Here is a 20,123-nt window from a genome sequence, read left to right on the forward strand (position 1 = left end):
CGGTCTGTCTGTCGGCTCCTTTCCGGAACATCCGGCTTCGCTGTTGTTGTGCTGCCTGCTGGCTGTGGGCTGGCTGTGCGCGAGCGTCTTCAACACAACATAAACAGCAATGGCGGAGGCAGCAGCAGCAGCGGCAGCGGTAGTAGCGGTGTCTACGGCAGCAACAACAACAACAACAGCAGCAACAACAACCGGAGGCTGCTGGACCAAACACGTAACCTGCAGGTAAACGAGAGCACTTCACACGACGTTTACAACACGACGACTGTCCGTCCACCGTTCGGCGTCTGAATAGCGTCGCTGGCGGAGCGGCTTGCCGAGCCGAGCCGAGCCGCTCAGCTGTTGTTGTGTTGTTATGATGATCCCCACCAGCCAGCCTGTGGTCATGATGGGGAATGCGGGCTTGTATTGAGAGCTCTACGTAACGTTATCCCGGCGATTAAATCCCGGGAGCAACAGTAAAAAAAAAAGTAAAGCCCAACATAACAAAACTATAGGAGATCGGTTTAGTGATTAAAACAACGGTCAAAGGCCAAGTTCGTGTCGTTGTCAAGTTAAAGGTTTCCCAATGGGAATCCATGAGAGTGGACGGTGAGAATTTCCCACCGTCCACTTTCCTTCTTAATAGTCTGAGATAACCTAGCCGCAAGCAAATGTTATGATCCTATGTTTAATATTTGGGATCTAGAGTTGCAATACCAACCCTTTAACAGCCCATACATCCAAACAGAAAAGTAATAAAACTCAACAACATTGCAGCTGTACGGAAAGCTTGCCTTGAATTACCCTCTTTCTATCTGCAAAGTTTTTGTTTCATAAAACGCCACCGTAGACATGTTATGAGCTACTTTCTGTCAATACTTTCCTTGCAGGTGATTACTTTTTTAAGTGTTGGAGTTTGGAAGCGCTCGTTGGAAATCACTCAACGGTCCTGTGTTTGCTGTGTACCACCTGTTTCGAAATTGCACACAATGCAGAAGGCAGCAGGACGTTGCATTATTGAAAACGAGCGCTTCCAAACTCCAACACTTGGAAAAATAATCACCTGCACTGAATTTATTGACAGAAAGTAGCTCATAACATGTCTATGGTAGATTTTTTTATGAAACCAAAACTTTGCAGATAGAGGATAATTCAAGCTTTCTGTACAGCTGCAATGTTGGTGAGTTCAATGTTGTTTAATACAAACTTTTCTGTTTGGATGTATGGGCTGTCAAGGGTTGGTATTGCAACTCTAGATTCCAGATATTAAAAATAGGATCTAAGAGATGCTTGCGGTTAGGGATAACCAGGTCAGTGGTTATTCTCAAACATTTTCATGTTAAGCACGACCCATAAATTGATATGCATATGGCCGCAAACTCCCATTTGAAAAGATTGTGTGCCTTATATCTTATGATAAGAGAAGGTTTGTCGACATCTTTCGAAAATAGCAGAATTGCAAAGCTCACAACGCAAAAATGTACATCAGTGTGTTATTCCACATACCAGTGAACCAAGAGCCACATCAATTTTACCTTGATTTCTGACCGTATTTTATTTTACTTGCAATTTACAATTGAAGCTAATCGACATAAGAGGAGTCCAAATCATTTTACACAACAGAAGATGAAACAATTAAAAAAAATCATTTGAACAAGTAACCAACTTGGCTACAACACCTGCATATCTGTCAAGAAGGCGACGAGAAGGACTTTGCTTTTGGTGTCACACACACAAAAAAAAGTTTTCTCATAGAAACTGGAAGCAATGCCTTTAACAATGCATTACATTAAACATGATAAAACTGAAGGAAAGCATTAAGTTGTTTAAGAGATGTCGCAATACTTTTGCTATTCGACCAGTTGTAATGGCAATCCATTCAGTCAATAGAGAAAATACGTAGACTCAATTGTAAGACAATCGGCCAGTATGGCTAATTATTTCTCTACATTCTGCAGGTACTTCATGCACGGGCTTTGCAAAGAAGGGGTCAACTGTCGATATTCCCATGATCTCGCCAGCAGCACTCCTGCAGCCATGATTTGCAAATTCTTTCAGAAAGGAAACTGTGTGTTCGGGGACCGGTGCAGGTACTTCAGCTGATTTGTATTGCTTTGTCCACATTATACACTAAATGACACAGCAGCTTTGATGGCAGGCCTTCTAACTAGAATTGTTTAGGCATTGCTCTTACTTGTGGACCTGACACCCGAGAATGCTGTTTCCTAATGTCAACATGTTGGTGGAAGTCAATATGCCTGTGCTAGCCACCAGAGAGGAACATACATGACCCTAAACACTATCCTTATACAACGAGCCTGGCACCATTGCTGTGTTGAACTGTATTGAAATTTGCATTGATGTGTTTGTGTTCATTGCCTTCAGTATCGTACTAATGATGCAGTCTTTGTTCTACATGTCTGTCAGTCGAAGCTGTTGAACGTTGCTGCAGCACCATTGGAATTTCTTGACGTCGCTGATTTGCACTTTCCATAAATCCTTGTTGTTTTTTACTGCATGTTTAATATTCATGCTGATTAAATTATTCAGGGTCATCAATATGTGAAGATTTTACGTGAAGACACTTTCACACGACTTGTTCAAATTTCCCCCAAATCATTTAATAACTTGCTTAGTCCAAGTGTAAGCCAGAAGATTAGCTCCCCGGTGAATTGTAGACCTTGAGTTTGTAACCAGACAGGCGCAGACAGCCAGGGCAGACACTGTCTGCCTCATATGTCTGCGTTCAGGAGCATCCCCATAGTTACCACAGCAGCTCAAAGCTGCTAGCTTAACAGAGCAAAGAATTTCCTTTTGTTATTTGAATGTTTGATAACTTCCATCCTGAATAATGAGTTCCTACGGTTGGCCTATTAGCTTTGGTCCATAGTCGCCATGGGTTGTTGTTTTCACGTTGATAAGTAGCATTCCTTCATCCATATGATGGAGATGCAATGAGGAGGGTGTCCTCATTATTTCCGTGACCCCTTGGGGGGCTCCGCAGCCTCTATTAAGACCCCAGAGAATGGGCCCCGCGGTGGGGGCTCCATTATGGATGAATTCCGCTGGGCCGTTGCTATTGTGATGGGGCTGACTCGCTCTCTCCCGTCCGTCTCAGTCTCTCACCCCTTCTCTCTGTTGGTTTCTTCATCCTCTTCTCCCGCAGCCCCCAGGCCAGACGGAGCAGCACACTGCAGCCTGCATGGCAATTGCATAACCCTCTCTGTGCGTTTCGCTCCTGTTCCCATTATACCCCCCATCCCACCCACTTCCCTCTTCACCGCTGTTGCCGGGTTCACCCGGTTCACTCTGCCATTCTACTGCAGCGGGCTGCTCCTCTCTTTTATTTATGTGAACCACTAACGCCCCCCCACACCCACCCACCCACCCATTTCATTTCAATTTAGCCCCCATGTTTAGTCAATGTTCCAATGGGTTTCTTCTAAGAGCAGGACCAGTTGAACATTGGGTTCCTTTCTTTCCCAGTAGAACCCAGCAGACGCGCAGCTCTTAACGGTCGAAAGAGAACGACGTCTATCGATTTGGCCATCATGTATGCTGGCTGTCAATGAGCATTAGTCATTGCTGTATAGTAGCGGCGTGGAGTTGTGTTGTTTTTCCTAGTTAGGCCATGCTAACAGGAACGGCAGTCATCTGGTAGAGGGTGACTGTGCTATAATGAAATGAAATGAACCACTTATGCCCTACAACATACTTGACTGCGTGTTGAACAGTGAAAATAAACCATCTACAAGCTCACAATGTGTCGTGATGTGTTGTGAGCTTGTGCTATTTGCAAACGTTTTTATTTTTTTATTCTTTGAAAATTTCCACTTGCCCAAAATAGGGATGCCAGGTATGGCATGCTCAAAATAGGGATGCCAGGTTGAAAATGGTTAAACATGCCAACGTGTCAGAGAAAGGACTTCAAACGGCACATACGGAGGCCTGCATGATGGCCTCTCAGAGCCACATCTAGGCAATTATTTTATCGGGAAAGTGCAGGAATGTTCTGGTTATAGCCTGATTACGGTCATATTCTGATCTCAACGTGTTTCTTAGATATCTACTGACTGTTATGAATAGCATGGAGTTGCAAGCACAAGAGGCACACAAAGTAACAACTGCCTTGATAAACGGAGATAACGGCAACCTCACTGGCATTTCATTGAAAGAAATAAAACCTAGGCTTAAGACGGTACTCCCATTTTATTTGTGTACATTTGGGCATAATGTGAAATATATGTCTTTATAAGTGGTTTCATTACCTCTTCAGTTTTTTCATGGATGATTCAAAAAAAGTCAACAGTCTGCATTATGTGTAGACTAAAAATGATTAGATTAGCTAGACATCGATTGGCGCGCTTGACCACATGATCACAACATCCTGGATTCCATTCGAGGCCAGGATCTGGGTCGCCCGCCACCTCCCTTCTCTACCTTCTATATAAACATACAAAACATGTCATCCATTCCCTTCTCCCTGCATTCCTGTTTCTAATCCACTGTCCTTTCTGGAAATGCTTTAACATAGCATAATGTAACGCATATATTCTGTTTTGCTCCTTAGAAACTAGCAATGAAACAGTGAGGCTCTATGGTTTCTGAAAGAATTAAGTCCCAGTCATGCATGAGAGATTAGCTCAGTGAGCCACTACTTCCTTCAGACATATGGAAACCAACGTCACAAGGTTATCAATATTTATGACCTTCTACTGACAACAGCCAAAGGCTTTGTTTTCATAGTTTTTCCCCCCTCCACAACAGCTGCTATGCATGCAAAAAAACATTACTCACGCATATAGGCTACTCACTTTGTTTACATTGGCCTTGTCCAGAAAGATAACAGGCTTACATTAATCAAAATATCAAATACTTTACATCACAGTGCAACAGGCTGCCTGGCACTCCAGGCCTTATCTTGTTGGCCTATGTTTAGACTAGGGCATAGCTCCTGGCTTCCAGTCAAACCGTTTACTTTAACCATATGAACCCTTTTATGGGCATGTCATAATAGCCGATCTACAACGTGTTGCCTTATGAGCTTGTAGATCGGCTATTTTCTGGGGATTCTACAAATGTCTTCTAAATCCTGACAGTAGTTTTGAAAAAAAAACTTCTGTTGCTATAATATCAGTGGTTCTCAAACTTGTTCGTGTCAAGGGTCACCCAAAATGATGTGTATTTGGCCGCGGACCCCCAGCTCAAAATATTTTGTTCCAGGGACCCCCATGCAGAAGCAAAGATTTGGGTTGGGTTAAAAAATGTATTGATATATATTCAAAGATTTGCACATTTTCACAATTTCTTTTAGAAAATAGCAGATCTACAAGCTCATAGCCGTGCTATGAGCTTGTAGATCTGCTGTTTTTGAATAGCCAAAGAAATCTAAAATGACACAGATGGGTTCCCCGGTTGAATGGGTTAAGGACTAAAGGAGCAGGTCCACTTCTCATGTTTTCCCCAGTAAAGACGAGGCTGTCCTCTGGTGCCCCTTACACATACCCAGGATAAAAATAGGAGCTGTTATTTGCCATACAACATCTACTGCAAACAACGCGTTCATTGGTTATGTTCTTTTTTCTTTTTTGAGTGGTGCCAACCACTCCTATATCTGACTTTGTGCGTGTGTCCGTCCGTATGTATGTATGTATGTATGTCCAATAAACAAACATTGATGACAACATCAATACGGGGCTCATCAAAGCCACCACTCTCTTCACACAGGGTGTGATTGTTTTATATATGATTAGCCTTAGAATAGAAATGCGAGTCATTAAAACTAGGGTTTCCTTAACGGTTCCCTTTAACAATTCCTATATTTAAAAGAAAAATCGATATCATTTTGGGCTTCCTTTTTTTGATGAACACAAATTCAATGGTACTACAGTACATACAGTATTGCGTATATTATTCTAGTGGTTCTCAAGGTGAGGTCTGTCATGGACCCTCTGGGTTACTTGAGGAGGGTTCCAAATGGACCCTTATACGTCTGTATCTCTGAGAGTGTACCTATGGAACCAAATTGGGGTTCACAGTCAGAAACTTAAATGTAAGAATTTCACATGACTACTGGCAGGCTATGAATAATACATTTTAGGAGGGAAGCTGCAGGCCATGTAAAATCTTCCCTCGTGCCATGATTGCCCCCTGGGCCAGACTTTGTACGTGTCTTTTGCAGATGCTATTTTGTTTTTTTTTAAATAAAAATCGATTATTTTATTGTTCATCAATAATGTTTTGTTTTTATAACGATTAGTTCGATTAACTGTCGCACCCCTAAACTTGAACTCTCTTGCCACAGGTTTGAACACTCTAAACCGGCAAAGCAGGACGACTCGCGCGCTCGCACGCCGCCGCTGCCATCCGCCCCCCTCCCGCTCGCCAGCGCCTCAGAGCCCATGCCCAGTGGACCACCAGGCGGCGCTGCGGACAGCCCCGCGGAGGCGCCCCCCCGTGGCTTAGGGGCAGTGGACTGGGTCAACGCTGCAGAGTTTGTGCCAGGGCAGCCCTACTGCGGACGGGGTGAGTGAGCTCTGACAGAGACGACACTTGTCCATAAGAATGGAAGAGTTCTTTTTTACATGGCTGTTTACTGCTCAACGAAAAGTATTTTTGGGGCTTAACCCATTAAGACCGGGAATGCATTGGTCATTTTATATTTTCAGCTATAACCTATTATTTCATACTTTAGGCTATTCAAAAATAGCAGATATACAAGCTTGTAGACCTGCTATGTTTCTGAAAAATCTGATCTTCTATTTTTTGAAAAATGACATGTTGAACATTTGTGCATTCTTCTAATATATTTTGTTCCAGGGACCTCCAGAACCAAAGATGTGAGTTGCACATGTTCGCTTTAAAAAAATATATGTATATTCAAAGATTTGCACACATTTTCACGATTTTTCAGAAAACTCAGATCTACAAGCTCGTAGCGCGGCACTCGATGCCGTGCTATGAGCTTGTAGATCTGCTATTTTTGAATAGCCAAAGAGAACTAAAATGACACAGATGCGTTCTCGGTCTTAATAGGTTAACCACTTAAAGGTGGCTAAGTGATTTTTTTTTTAAACAAACTTCTTTTGGCTAAAAAAGTAAAAGCTCTACATGCTGATAGTAGTCATTGCTATCGAGTGTTTGTTCAGTAACAGGGATCTCCCCGTGACTCTGTAGCTCTTAAATAAACAGGTGGGACTGAAATTTCATTCAGTCAGGAGAGAGAACCCATTCATTGGCTTCAATTGGATAGTGTTCCACTTTCGTCTTCTCATTTTTCTTGTCTCATCACTTCCAATCTCACTTGTTTATCCTTTTTTTCCTTTATGTCTGTCAGTCTCTCTCCTGATAGGATCAAATTGCTATGCCGACACCTGAAGAAAGTATTAGTAAAGAGCTGCAGAGACAGGGAGACCCCTGTTACTGAACACACTATAGCAATCATTACTATTCTGAATATAGAACTATTTAACACTTTATTAAACATGTATTACTTACACCCTTTACGTACTTTAAACCTTATATAATTCCCTCAGGGCTCTATACTTGGTAACCCCCCCCCTACACCAAATCGCATTGCCGAAAATAGCCGCTCTACAAGCCTAGAATAGGGACGCTAGTGTTCATGTGGTCAACAGAGAAAATTGGATGTACTAGTCCAGTGGTTCTCAAACTTTTTCATGTCAAGGACCCCCAAATTGACACTTATTAGCCCGCGGACCCCCATTTGAAAAGATATGCCAGATATGATCCACATATGAGAAGATTTTTATGGCTCTAGCAGTGATTTTCAACCATTTTAATTCCAAGGACCCCCAGTTTGACATGCATTAGGCTACGGACCCCCCATTTAATATCATTTCTATCTCTGGGACCCCAATTTATATTGTAAAATCAATGTTAATTTAACTCTGAGAGTGTACAAATGGAACCAAATGGACCCGTCCATTTGGTTCCATTTGTACACTCTCAGAGTTACAGACCCATAAGGGTCCATTTGGTTAACTATCCATGATTTAGCTGGGGACCCCCTGGAACTCCCTCAAGGACCCCTGGGGGTCCCCGGACCCCACTTTGAGAACCAATGTACTAGTCTGTGTGCTCAGGAATTAAAGCATCCAGCAGGGGGTGCTATTCGTCACTGTGTTATCCTCATAGAAACAAGCTTGATGCAAAAAGTTCATGCTGGGTCAGGATTATTACCGCCTCTGAGGATTGATTGCCCTCTTGTGTCTGATGAGACGTGTTGACACAAACTACTGCTGGGCTGCACAATTCAACCTGGATTTTTATAAATAGGGCCTCGTTTAGTTTTTCATCTGCTCAGAGTCGCGTTGCCATGTCTGCTTATTATAAGCAACTTTGGGCTTGTTTTTTCTGTAAAGTCGCTTGTAATATTGGTAGTAGCGGGACTGCTTGTTTCTGAAGTGTAGTTGTTTATTTTGCGTGTGCTTCCTAAATGTTGTTTAAACCAGTGGTTCTCAAACAGTTTTATGTCAAAGGGCCCCTAAATTAATATGCATTTATTTAGCCACAGACCCCCATCAGAAAATATTTTGTTCCAGTGACCCCCATACAAGATATTTTTTTCAAGGCTATTTTCAAGTAGTATATTTTACGGTTCAAATGATAAAACTGGTCGCTTCTTTTGGGCTGGTTTTTCGTAGACCTTGTTTCTCTCTAAAAATCTGGCAACACTGGCTCAGAGGCGTGAGAGGCCTGCATAGTGTTTTTTTGGCACTGTGTGTGTGTGTGTGTGTGTATTTTGAGCCGTGCAGTGTGTCAGTAAACAGGTGCGTGTCGCTGTGTGGTAGGCCCTAAGGAGAGTGCATGAGCTGGCTGTATGGGGGAATTTTGACCCGCTGTAGTTCTTGTTTACACTTTACGTCATCAGAGACCCGACCCATCGTGGCAGAGTTTTGGGTCATAGAGCCCTAGACCAGTGTTTCCCAAACAGTGAGTCTGGACCTATTTTTATGGTTCGGGAAAATAAATCTCATTATACATGTTTAATTATGGTTTCCTATAATTGTTACATTTGCCATATAAAAAAGGAAGCATTATTGCTAAATAATTTGAGAAATTTTCAAAGAAAAAGGAAAATCCACAAATAAAAAAACCTTAGAAATAGTGAAAATACAAACAATCGACAAGCTTACAACAGCGATGCTGCGTCAGTCATTTTCATTATCATATTATAATTATAATAATACTTAAGTGGTTAATTCATAATGGATTTTTTTATTTTGTTTTGGGTCCCGGCCCGAGGAGACGCCAAATGTATCTTTTGGGTCTCGGCTTAAAAAGTTTGAGAATGAATGACCTAGACCGCCGATTGCCGGTTGAAAATGTTTTAAATCATGGAATATTTTCCGGGAATGCTGTCCGCACGGTGATCACCTCATTACACGCACAGGGGTCTCATTGTCTTGGGGGGGGAAAAAAATTATCCGATTGCGGTAATCCGTTTCATAGTTGCGGCAAGTTGAAAATGGCCTGTTTTGCCAAAAATACATACAGAATATTTCCCAAATACTTTAACCAGGAAGTGAATGGAGCAGCAAATCTTTGGATCGCGTTATCTCATGGTTGTGATAAAGTGATAAACGAAAACGCGTCTTAACGCGTCAATGGCAATAAAAGAGTTAAGTTATATGTTCAAAAATAGCCGAGTTACAATTCTTGTTGGGATGCGTTGTGAGCTTTAGATCTGTTGTTTTATAAAATCTTTCAACTCTTGAAAATGTTCACCTATAATGAAATGCATGCCCAGGTCAATGGCGGTTAAAGAGATCGGGACACATTGGTTGAATAATTGCAGATACCAAAGTTGTCAAAAAGGTCAAACAATAGCCGATATATTTTTTGGGCTATACTTGTCATATCAGCCAATAGCGTATGCCGTACAGCATGCTACCCAAAGTATAAAATATGAATAAAGGGGTTAAAATAAATGTGACGCTTTATTAATCCCTGTTCCACTGCAAATGTTGTAAACAAATCCCTTTGTGCCGTATCATTTTTATTTTGTGTCACGCAGCTGATCCTGTGGAAGCGGAGGAGGGGCCCGTCGTCCCTCTCATTGAAGAGCCGGAGAAGGACCAGGCCGTTGACGACGACGACGACGACGCCAAGGAGCTGCGGAAGCAGCTGTGTCCGTACGCCGCGATGGGCGAGTGCCGCTACGGCCTCAACTGCGCGTACCTCCACGGCGACGTCTGCGACATGTGCGGCCTGCAGGTGCTCCACCCCACCGACAACAACCAGCGCTCGGAGCACACCAAGGTAACCCCCTTTCCAAACGATTGGCTGCACTGCGGTCCAGGAAACCATACTCGATTTTTAAAAGTAGGGCAAGTGATATTCTTTGGTTTAAAGGTTAAAGCCCTATATTATGATAGTAATCATTGCTACAGAGTGTTTGTTCAGTGACGGGGGGTCTCCCCGTCTCTCCAGCTCTTTAATAAACAAAGTACATTTTCAGGGGGGTCTGTTCATATCTTTGTGTCATCACTTCCAATTTCACCTGTTCAATCTGTATCCTGTGTGAGTGCTCTCTCGTGATTGGATACAATTGGTATCCCGACCTGAAAACGCATTTTTTGTTTACTAAAGAGCTGGAGAGACCGGGAGACTCCTGTTACTGAACAAACACTCTATAGCAATGAGTACTGTCAGAATATAGAGCTATTTAACACTTATTTTAACCAAAGAAAAAAATCAGTTAACCTACCTTTTAATCACTTTAACCCTATGTGCTTCATTGACCTGTGGTCCCCCAGGGGTCTGTTTACTGGTGTTCGCCTGTTAGGAATAGGGACGCTAGGGTTCTAGTGGTTCATTTGGCTGTCTGTCTAGTAGTGTCTACCATCGGGTTACATCACTATGCCAGTTGTGAAATGCCTCTGTACGCATCATGAGAAATGCATCAGAGTGCCACAAGTTGAAATGCTACGCATCATGATTAATGCATTGAAACGACCGCTGATTGTATTGGGGAAGTGACTGTGGTTCCTTGATTTATTTCTGCCCAGAGCTTAAAGGGCCATCTCGCCCACAATACCCTCTCATAATCTGCAAAGTATTTTGTCCTAGATTTCAGTATAAAACAATCCTCCAAAGAGAATTCACTACAGTCCGTACGCCATTAGCTGGATTTGTTTGGAATCATAAAATGTACCATGTGTATATATAAGTCAGCTTAGTAATTTGAACTCTGTATGGTCGCTGTCGGGCAGAAACCTCGTATCTCCATATTTCGTCACACTAGAGTTTCACACAAAACTGTCAAAAATAGCCGATCTACAAGCTTGTAGATGTATCTTTTGTAAGTGGTTAAGTGTTTCTGTGGGCCTTATAAATACTGAACCAATGAAAAGTATTAGCAAGAGCTTGTGACTAAATAGTAACTACTACAATATGGAACACCGGTTCCTTTTTTTCCATTTCCTGAAAAGTAACAGTTTTGGACTTTTCCATCCTTTTGGGACAAATCCTGTTCCCAGCATGTTTACCCTGGACTATTCCAAGCATGTTTACCCTGTACTATAATTAGCATAGCGTGGAATGACTGTATTCTTGATGACATCACCAGGGGGAATAAAATGAATGATAAACTAGTGTCAAGATAAATGAGTTGGCACCAGAACTCCGTTTAGTAAGTCATTTATGTGAGATTATACCCCATATATTGCCGTGCACTGTTGGTGGCTTGTTTCTAGTCCTAAATCTGAATGATGAAACTGGTCTAATCACATTGATATGAACTAACACTGGTGTGCTGATCTGCAACACTGCAGCTCATCAGTATCAATATCTATATAGCGCTGCCATTTGACTTGTGTATTATTGCTTAACCAATTAAGCCCTATTTTATACTTTAGCTTTTTGAAAATAGCGGGTGTACAAGCTCACAACGCATTGCGATGTAACCTGTTGTGAGCTTGTAGATTGTTTTTTTTTCCTTTTCTGTAACGATGTGCCCAAAATGGGGACACCAGGGCTAATGTGGCCCACACACATTGTGAGCTTGTAGATCTACTTTTTAGTTTAATCATTAATAATTGTGAAACATTTTGCCAATTTTCGCCAATAATGACATACCCGAAATAGGGACGCCAGGATTAATGTGGTTAAATATAGACAATGTTTTCTTGGCACCATTCCCCCATTCAAGCGCTTTGCTTTCCGTCTCCGCAGGCCTGCATCGAGGCCCATGAAAAGGACATGGAGATCTCCTTCGCCATCCAGCGCAGCAAGGACATGATGTGTGGCGTGTGCATGGAGGTGGTGTTCGAGAAGACCAACCCCAGCGAGCGCCGCTTCGGAATCCTCTCCAACTGCAACCACTGCTACTGTCTCAAGTGCATCCGCAAGTGGAGGAGCGCCAAGCAGTTCGAAAGCAAAATCATCAAGTGAGTCCTTCGGCGGAAGTTAAATGTTTTGTCGAAAAGCGAACGTGGCTTCTTCTTTGCCTTCATGCGCTTCACGTTACCAACCTAGGGAAAGGGGACTTAATGACAGATGCATACGTGCGTATCTCTAATTCTGTATGTGTCTATAGTGTAAAAGAAAGCTTTGAACAGACAGCAATACGTAAGCAGCAGCGGTGTGGAGATTTTTCCACCAATTAATAAATGCATGTCAACACCGGTAATACCGATAACACCGGATGCACATAGCCTACTTGAAATGACTCTGTGTGCTGTTCTTATACCTGACCTCCAAGGTGCCACTGCCGTCCGGTAACGTCATTGCCATTGTCAACCAGCAAGGTGTCCTACTTGACACACCTGTCATTGAGTCAGACACAAACAGGAATTAAGAGCACATCGCCTACACGTTGCTGTGAATTAAATAAAGCAGTATTTGTATTCAGGGAGACATACTGAGATGTACTGTGCGCAAATAAGCTGTTGTAAAATAAACGTTTAGAGCCTTCTTGCTTTCCCAAGTGGCAAGTGAAATGTGACTTTTAGTCATAGTCTTTGGAATAAAATTCCATTTAGTTTTAGTCATCTGAAATGTTTTAGTCTAGGTTTAATTGTCTAATTGTCATAATATTTTAGTCAACTAAAACAACAACAAAAAATTCCAGCCTGCCAAAATAATTGATAACATTTTCAATATATTTAGTCATCACAGCTGAGCTTGGTATGTATTTATTATTTATACGAAATCAACACTGTTTCCGACTTTGCTTCAACACAGGTCTTGCCCCGAGTGTCGAATCACATCCAACTTTGTCATCCCGAGTGAGTACTGGGTGGAAGACAAGGAGGACAAGCAGAAACTCATCCAGAAATACAAGGACGGCATGGGGTAAATGGATAATAATTACGTTTGCTATACTTGGCCAGCACAGCTCTTCCAAACATCAGTGCACTCACTATAAACGTGCGGTCTGAAACGAGCACTTGAGTAAATTAGCTTTTCTATTTGGTTGATGAGAAACTCCTCCCGTCTCTCCAGTGTCCACGATCAATGTCACATGTCTCGTCCTTTCTGTTCGTGAGTGTCCTGATACTTCAAAGGAGAGACTCTATGTAATGTCAGGTTTGATCTATCCTTGTGTGTGTGTGTGTACTTGTATTACTATACTTGTCAGGGACAAATGTCCCTGACAAGTATAGTAGAATTTGACAAATTGATATTGTGAGGACAGTTCTCCTGGTCCTCACAAGAGACATTGATGTTTTTTTTTATAGTTAAAACAGATTTTTGCAAATGTCTGGAAACCTGCCCAAAAATCAGGAGTGAAACATTGGAATATCTACCAACAAACTACCATGGACTTTAACAGTAAAGACAAACAAACTGAGATCTCTCAACAAAAGGACTGAAGTTACTTCAAATAAGGATCCCTCTCATTTCATCTGGACTGAATAGCCCCTAACATAAGAGTGTTAACTATACCAGAAATGTACTCATTTAATGTATATGTGATGCCCAACATGACCTAACTTGCTCTAAGAAAAAAGAATAAAAAGAAAGTTAAAAAAACAGATTTTTAGAGGCAAGGTTACACAGTGCGAGCATTTGTTTTGTGTGATTCATTGATTTAAACTGCTGTTTATGTCATGAGTTCATTCAGTTTTGATGTCCTCATAAGTATAGTAATATAAATGTGTGTGTGTGTACACGCATGTTCACTCACAACGCCCCCTCCGCTTCTCCATGTTCCCAGGACTAAAAAGTGCAGATATTTCGACGAGGGCCGTGGAAACTGCCCGTTTGGCTCCAACTGCTTCTACAAGCACGCCTTCCCCGACGGTCGCCTGGAGGAAGCACAACCCCAGCGGAGGCAGGCGGGAACCAACAGAAGGAGCCAGGTAGCGTGTTAACTCTGGGGAACACACCACTTAGCCCCGGTCCATGTTTATACTGTATGTAAGGACAGACAGTGGTTCTCACACTGGTGTGCTGTGAGCAGCTGCTTGTCGCTGTGCCTGTCTGATTGCCCTACGCCTCCCTTACCGAACGATCGCCTCCCATTGAAAACAAATTACCAGGTGCGTCTGTCGCTTCCCGTGTGAAAAGCCACCATGGCTGTGGGTGTTTTTTCCACAGCTGAACGCAATGCTCTCTCCTAAAACGCTTCCAAAAAAAAAATATTTCAACTCTGCAAGCAGATAAAAACGCCAGACGTGAGCACTCACTCTGCGCCTGGTCTTGCTACTGTTGTATCTAGCATAGCGTAAATACACAACGCTCCCATTGAAGACGCACATAACCATTTTAACTTTCAAAATAGTGACAATAACGGATCGCATTGTGAGCTCTTAGTTATTTTCGGTAGTTTTGCACTCTTGTATGACAAAGTAGGGCATTCATTTACTACAACAACAAAAAACTTAAAACGTGGAAATACGGAGATGCAAGGTTTCTGCCCGACAGCAACGATCTAAAGCATTGTTTCTCAAAGTGGGGTCCGGGGACCCCCAGGGGTACTTGAGGGGATACCAGGGGGTCCCCAGCTAAATGATTTATAGGAACCAAATGGACCCTTATGGGTCTGTAACTCTGAGAGTGTACAAATGGAACCAAATGGACCCTAACGGGTCCATTTGGTTCCATTTGTACACTCTCAGAGTTACATAACATTGATTTTACAATATGAATTGGGGTCCCAGAGATAGAAATGCCATTAAATGGGGGTCCGTAGCCCTAATGCATGTCAAACTGGGGGGGTCCTTAAATTACAATGATTGAGAATCACTGCTAGAGCCGTAAAAAATCTTCTCTTATGGGGGGTCCCTGGCTTATCTTTTCAAATGGGGGTCCGCGGGCTAATAAGTGTCAATTTGGGGGTCCCTGACATGAAAAAGTTTGAGAACCACTGATCTAAAGAACCAGCTTCATGGTTTGACCCTTTAGCCCTTTTTTCCCCCTTCAGAACTCGAGGCGAACGCCCCTGTGGGACCTCTTCGACGAGCGGGAGAGCACGGACTCGTTCGACAACGAGGACGAGGAGATGGTGACCCTGGAGCTGAGCGAGATGCTTCTCATGCTGCTGGCCGCGGGCACCGACGACGACGCCACCGACTCCGAGGACGAATGGGACTTGTTTCACGAGGAGCTGGACGATATCTACGAGATTTACCTATAGCAGCCCCCCCCCACACACACACACACAGACCCCCACCTAACCCGTTTCTCCTCCACCTATACTAGGCGCTTAGAATCAACTGTCTCGTGTGAGTGATGGACAGTACCCCCCTTCCCCTCCCCGTGTTGTGGCAGTGCCTTTAATCGGGCCGCTAATAAGGAACTTAATACAAGTTTGAAAACAAAAAAATATAAAAAAATTAAAAAAAACTTTAAAAAACAAACTTAAAAAAAAGATTAATTCAAGCAGGTCGGTGCACTCGTGCTAAACATTTTCTAGAAACCTGTCCTTGTGAATCTATCCTTGTACGGTTCATGTAAAAAGGAAAAAAAAGGCAAACAAACCCATATAAATGGTATCTAATTTTTTGGGGAATATTGCTAATAAACCATATCATGTTTATTTGTGGGTGTGGGTTTGACTTGTTTATCATCTACCCAGGTGTTTGTATATAACTCTCTCCATATATATATCTATATACAGTAAATATATATCCGAGACAGAGGATTGACCCACTGTTAACACATTTCCACTTACTGTACTAGTGATGACTGTGGTGGTGTTTTGGGCTACATCCTCTTCTCATGCACTGAACTGAACTCAACTGGGTGGTGGAGCCCGTGATCCACTTCTTTTACTGCACACATGCACGCTTATGGCTCAAGCCTGGTTTACACTTCATCGTACGACGTGTTCACTCCGATTTTCAAGCGGTAACACGTGACGCTTCCCTTATTTTCGAATCGAAAGGAATTGTTTTGCACACCCATGTAGACGCTGGTGCAGGACAAAAAAAGATGCGTAACAGGAATAAGAGAAGTCCACACATCCACTGCTCCAAGTAAACTTTGCTGTGCACTTCACAACCTTTCGACCAAAACGAACCACAACTGAACCGTTGTGATTTGCACAGTGGCGGCTGTTTGTGCGGACCTCTTTTATTCTTGTTACGCGTCCATTATTTTCACCATCATGTGGCGAAGTGTAAATTAGGCTTTCCTCTTCTTGTCCCAAGGGATGGGATGGAATAGAAGAAAAATACATTGTTATCTCTACAAATTCCAAAGTGCACATTTTTTATATGTCTCAAATCTCACCTAATCTGCAACACCTGTGATGACCAAAAGGAGAGGCCTCAGAACTAAGCTGGAGTAACAAATTGTAACATTTGAAACATCGACAGAAGCAGGCTAAAGACTAATTTATACTTTGTCGCACCGCCTTTAACACAAGTGTTGCTTGACAAAAAAAATATGTATTTGCTACTTATTCGTTCAAGGACATTTATTATTATTATTATTTTATTTTATTTCTGTTGAAAATGCATCTTTTGTTGACACGGTGGCTCAGTGGTTTAATAGCACTTGTTTCAGGAAGGTCCTGGGTTCAAATAGCACTTGTTTCAGGAAGGTCCTGGGTTTAAACTGAGACCTATTTGTGTGGACTGTTGGCATGTTCTCCCCATGTTCATGTGGGTTTCCTTACCTCTAGGTGCCCTTGTCTCCTCCCATACCAAAAACACCATGCATGATAGTGACTCAGTATCCAGGGTGTTGTGCCCTGGGTACTGGCATTAGAGCTGGAGCTGGTCCCCAGATGCCTATGGCTACCCACTGTTCTTAACCACTTGTTAAACCCTCTATACTTATTAAACTAGAACGTAGTTGACCGGGGTCAGCTCTGTACTTGTCAAAATAGCCGATCCACAAACTCGTAATGCATTGTGTGACGGCGTGTTCTGAGCTTGTAGCTCGTAATTTTTTGCAGAATGTTTGCCCCAGAATAGGGAGCTGGGATTCAAGTGGTTAGTAGTTAGGATGGGTTCAATGCAGAAGACAAATTCAGGGTATGTGCGAAATGTTGTAATTGGCAAATAATGTGATGTCAAGAGACACTTGCGTTGTGGGACCAAGCATAAACTTAGTTCCCTTCTCTCCCATACACACCCCAGCAGAATGTGTATGAACTGTACATATTTTTGTTTTGCTTAAAGCAAGTCATACATATTATTAAGCCAGGCTGATAGATGTCCTCTCACAAACGTGCAGATAGCTGGTCAAACTCCGTTGGAATGCATATGTTTATACTGAAATGTGTGTTTTCTATGTACCACAACCATCCATCATAACTTGAAATTAAAGTTTATTATCAAAGTCTGCTGTTTGCGAAGTAAGTTATTTTTTTTTATTGCAAACTATGGGGGTTCATATAGGCCTTGAAGTGTAAGTAATAAAGAATTGTTTGGACTACTACACTAGTAACAGAACAGAAATACACTATTTCTACAGGTATCCAGCTTAATTTCTACTTTAGCTATGCGCAGGCTAACTATTTACCCGGTCCCGGTCCCATCCACTCTGCTGCAGTCCCCTGCACCTGAACTTCTTCCCTTCTTAACCCACCTTATTAACACCTCTCTGACATCTGGTTACTTTCCCTCTACTTTCAAGACTGCCAGAGTCACCCCCCTCCTCAAGAAACCGACACTTGACCCCTCTGAAGTCAAGAACTACAGACCGGTTTCCCTTCTATCCTTCCTATCTAAAACTCTCGAACGTGCTGTGTTCAAACAACTGTCCTCGTACCTCCACCAGAACAACCTCCTGGACTCCAACCAGTCTGGGTTCAAAGTGGGTCACTCGACAGAGACTGCCCTCCTGGCAGTGGCGGAGTCGCTCCATGCCGCTAGAGCGAACTCTCTCTCCTCTGTCCTGATACTCCTGGACCTGTCTGCAGCGTTCGACACAGTGAACCATCAGATCCTCCTCTCCACCCTCGAGGGGATTGGTGTCTCAGGCTCTGCACTCTCCCTGTTTGCATCCTGACGGGTCGCTCCTACCAGGTGATGCTGGGAGGGTCTGTGTCAGAACCACACAGGCTCGCTACTGGGGTTCCCCAAGGCTCGGTTCTGGGTCCTCTTCTTTTCTCTCTCTACACTACATCTCTTGGTGCTGTCATCCGCTCCCATGGCTTTTCCTACCACTGCTATGCCGATGACACCCAGCTGATCCTCTCATTTCCCCCCTCTGACACACATGTGGAGGCACGCATTGCTGCTTGTCTGGCTGACATCTCGGAGTGGATGTCGACGAACCACCTGAAGCTCAACCTGGACAAGACCGAGCTGATGTTCATTCCGGGGAAGGGCTGTCCTCACCGAGACATGGCCATCACCATTGAGAACGCTGTGGTGACGTCAACTCGGACTGCGAAAATCTGGGTGTGACCCTGGACGATCAACTGTCGTTCTCGGCTAACATCGCATCAGTGACACGGTCCTGCAGATTCCTCCTCTACAACATCAGGAGGATTCGCCACTTCCTCACGGAGAAGGCAGCCCAGGTGCTCATCCAGGCTCTTGTCATCTCCCGCCTGGACTACTGCAACTCCCTCCTGGCTGGTGCTCCGGCATCTGCCATCAGACCTCTGGAGCTTGTTCAGAAAGCTGCGGCTCGTCTGGTGTTCAACCGCCCCAAGTTCTCTCACACAACTATCCTTCTCCGTTCTCTGCACTGGCTCCCCGTAGCGGCTCGCATTCAGTTTAAAACCCTGGTGCTAGCCTATAGGGCAGTGAAAGGAACAGCTCCTTCTTACCTACGGGTTTTGGTCAATGCCCACACCCCTGCCCGACCACTCCAGGCTGCCACCACGGGGCGACTGACTCCCCCGCCACTCAACGGTCCTTCTGGTCGATCGACACGGTCACGACTTTTTTCTGTTCTGGCCCCACAGTGGTGGAATGAACTTCCCACTGATGTCAGGACAGCAGAGTCACTGCCCATCTTTCGCCGCAGGCTGAAAACCCACCTCTTCAGGAAACACTACCCTTCCTCTTTGCCTGGCCTACTTGTTAACTAGTTGTACGAATGCTTGTTTTATTGTTGGAATGTTTATTGGATCTTGTTTAGTCAATACAATTATTTGTTTTAGCTCCTGCTCATTTGATTTAGCTATTTTGTCTCATCTGTTTAAGGAAATAGGTAGCTGATATATTCCACTTTTACCTTAGCGCTAGGTATGCTCTTGGTTGCTTGTTTTTGCAGAAAATGCACTTATAACCTCTGGTGATTAGTAGTTTTCGTTCCCTACCTATGTTGATTGCACTTATTGTAAGTCGCTTTGGATAAAAGCGTCTGCTAAATGACTGTAATGTAAATGTAATGTATTTAAGATATAGCCCTAATGCTTGTGCTGCACCACAACATCATGGTCACTATCATGGTCAGTATCATGTCACAGGGCTGTGCCATTTAAATTGGGTGTTGGGCTCGGTAAGGGACCTGGATATATTATATAGAGGGGCACTGGCCCAAGAAAGGTTGAGAAACACTGGGTGATTAGTCACACACAGCAGGTGCACAGATAATCATTGAGAGACACTCCTACATGAGAGTCTGATTGTCTCACACCTGTGAACACAGAAGGGTGGAGTATCCATGTATTGTAAATATATAAGATCATGATGGTTCCGCTTTTGTAAGAGACTAGATGAAGGTCCAGAGGAACTGATGATAGTATTTGAATAAACTTGATG

General features: G+C 43.3%; 1 protein-coding gene across 1 annotated transcript; it reads left to right on the forward strand.

Moving 5' to 3' along the window:
• On the forward strand, positions 1-17,745 carry mkrn1 (makorin, ring finger protein, 1). The gene is made up of 8 exons (XM_084050257.1): positions 1-225; positions 1,941-2,072; positions 6,287-6,507; positions 10,022-10,266; positions 12,181-12,395; positions 13,192-13,302; positions 14,168-14,312; positions 15,377-17,745. The coding sequence occupies exons 1-8, from the start codon at positions 110-112 to the stop codon at positions 15,587-15,589; spliced, it is 1,398 nt and encodes a 465-aa protein (XP_083906383.1). The 5' UTR covers positions 1-109; the 3' UTR covers positions 15,590-17,745.
• The last annotated feature ends 2,378 nt before the right edge of the window (positions 17,746-20,123 follow it).

Source organism: Gymnoscopelus microlampas (assembly GCF_963454915.1).
Source record: "Gymnoscopelus microlampas genome assembly, chromosome: 23".
NCBI classification, from domain to species: domain Eukaryota; kingdom Metazoa; phylum Chordata; class Actinopteri; order Myctophiformes; family Myctophidae; genus Gymnoscopelus; species Gymnoscopelus microlampas.

Excerpts from the sequence above, each read along its gene's own strand:
- mkrn1 (XM_084050257.1), top strand. The coding sequence starts at position 110 with ATGGCGGAGGCAGCAGCAGCAGCGGCAGCGGTAGTAGCGGTGTCTACG. Across the intron at positions 226-1,940 it reads ACCAAACACGTAACCTGCAG|GTACTTCATGCACGGGCTTT; the intron begins GTAAACGAGAGC and ends TACATTCTGCAG. Across the intron at positions 2,073-6,286 it reads GTGTTCGGGGACCGGTGCAG|GTTTGAACACTCTAAACCGG; the intron begins GTACTTCAGCTG and ends CTCTTGCCACAG.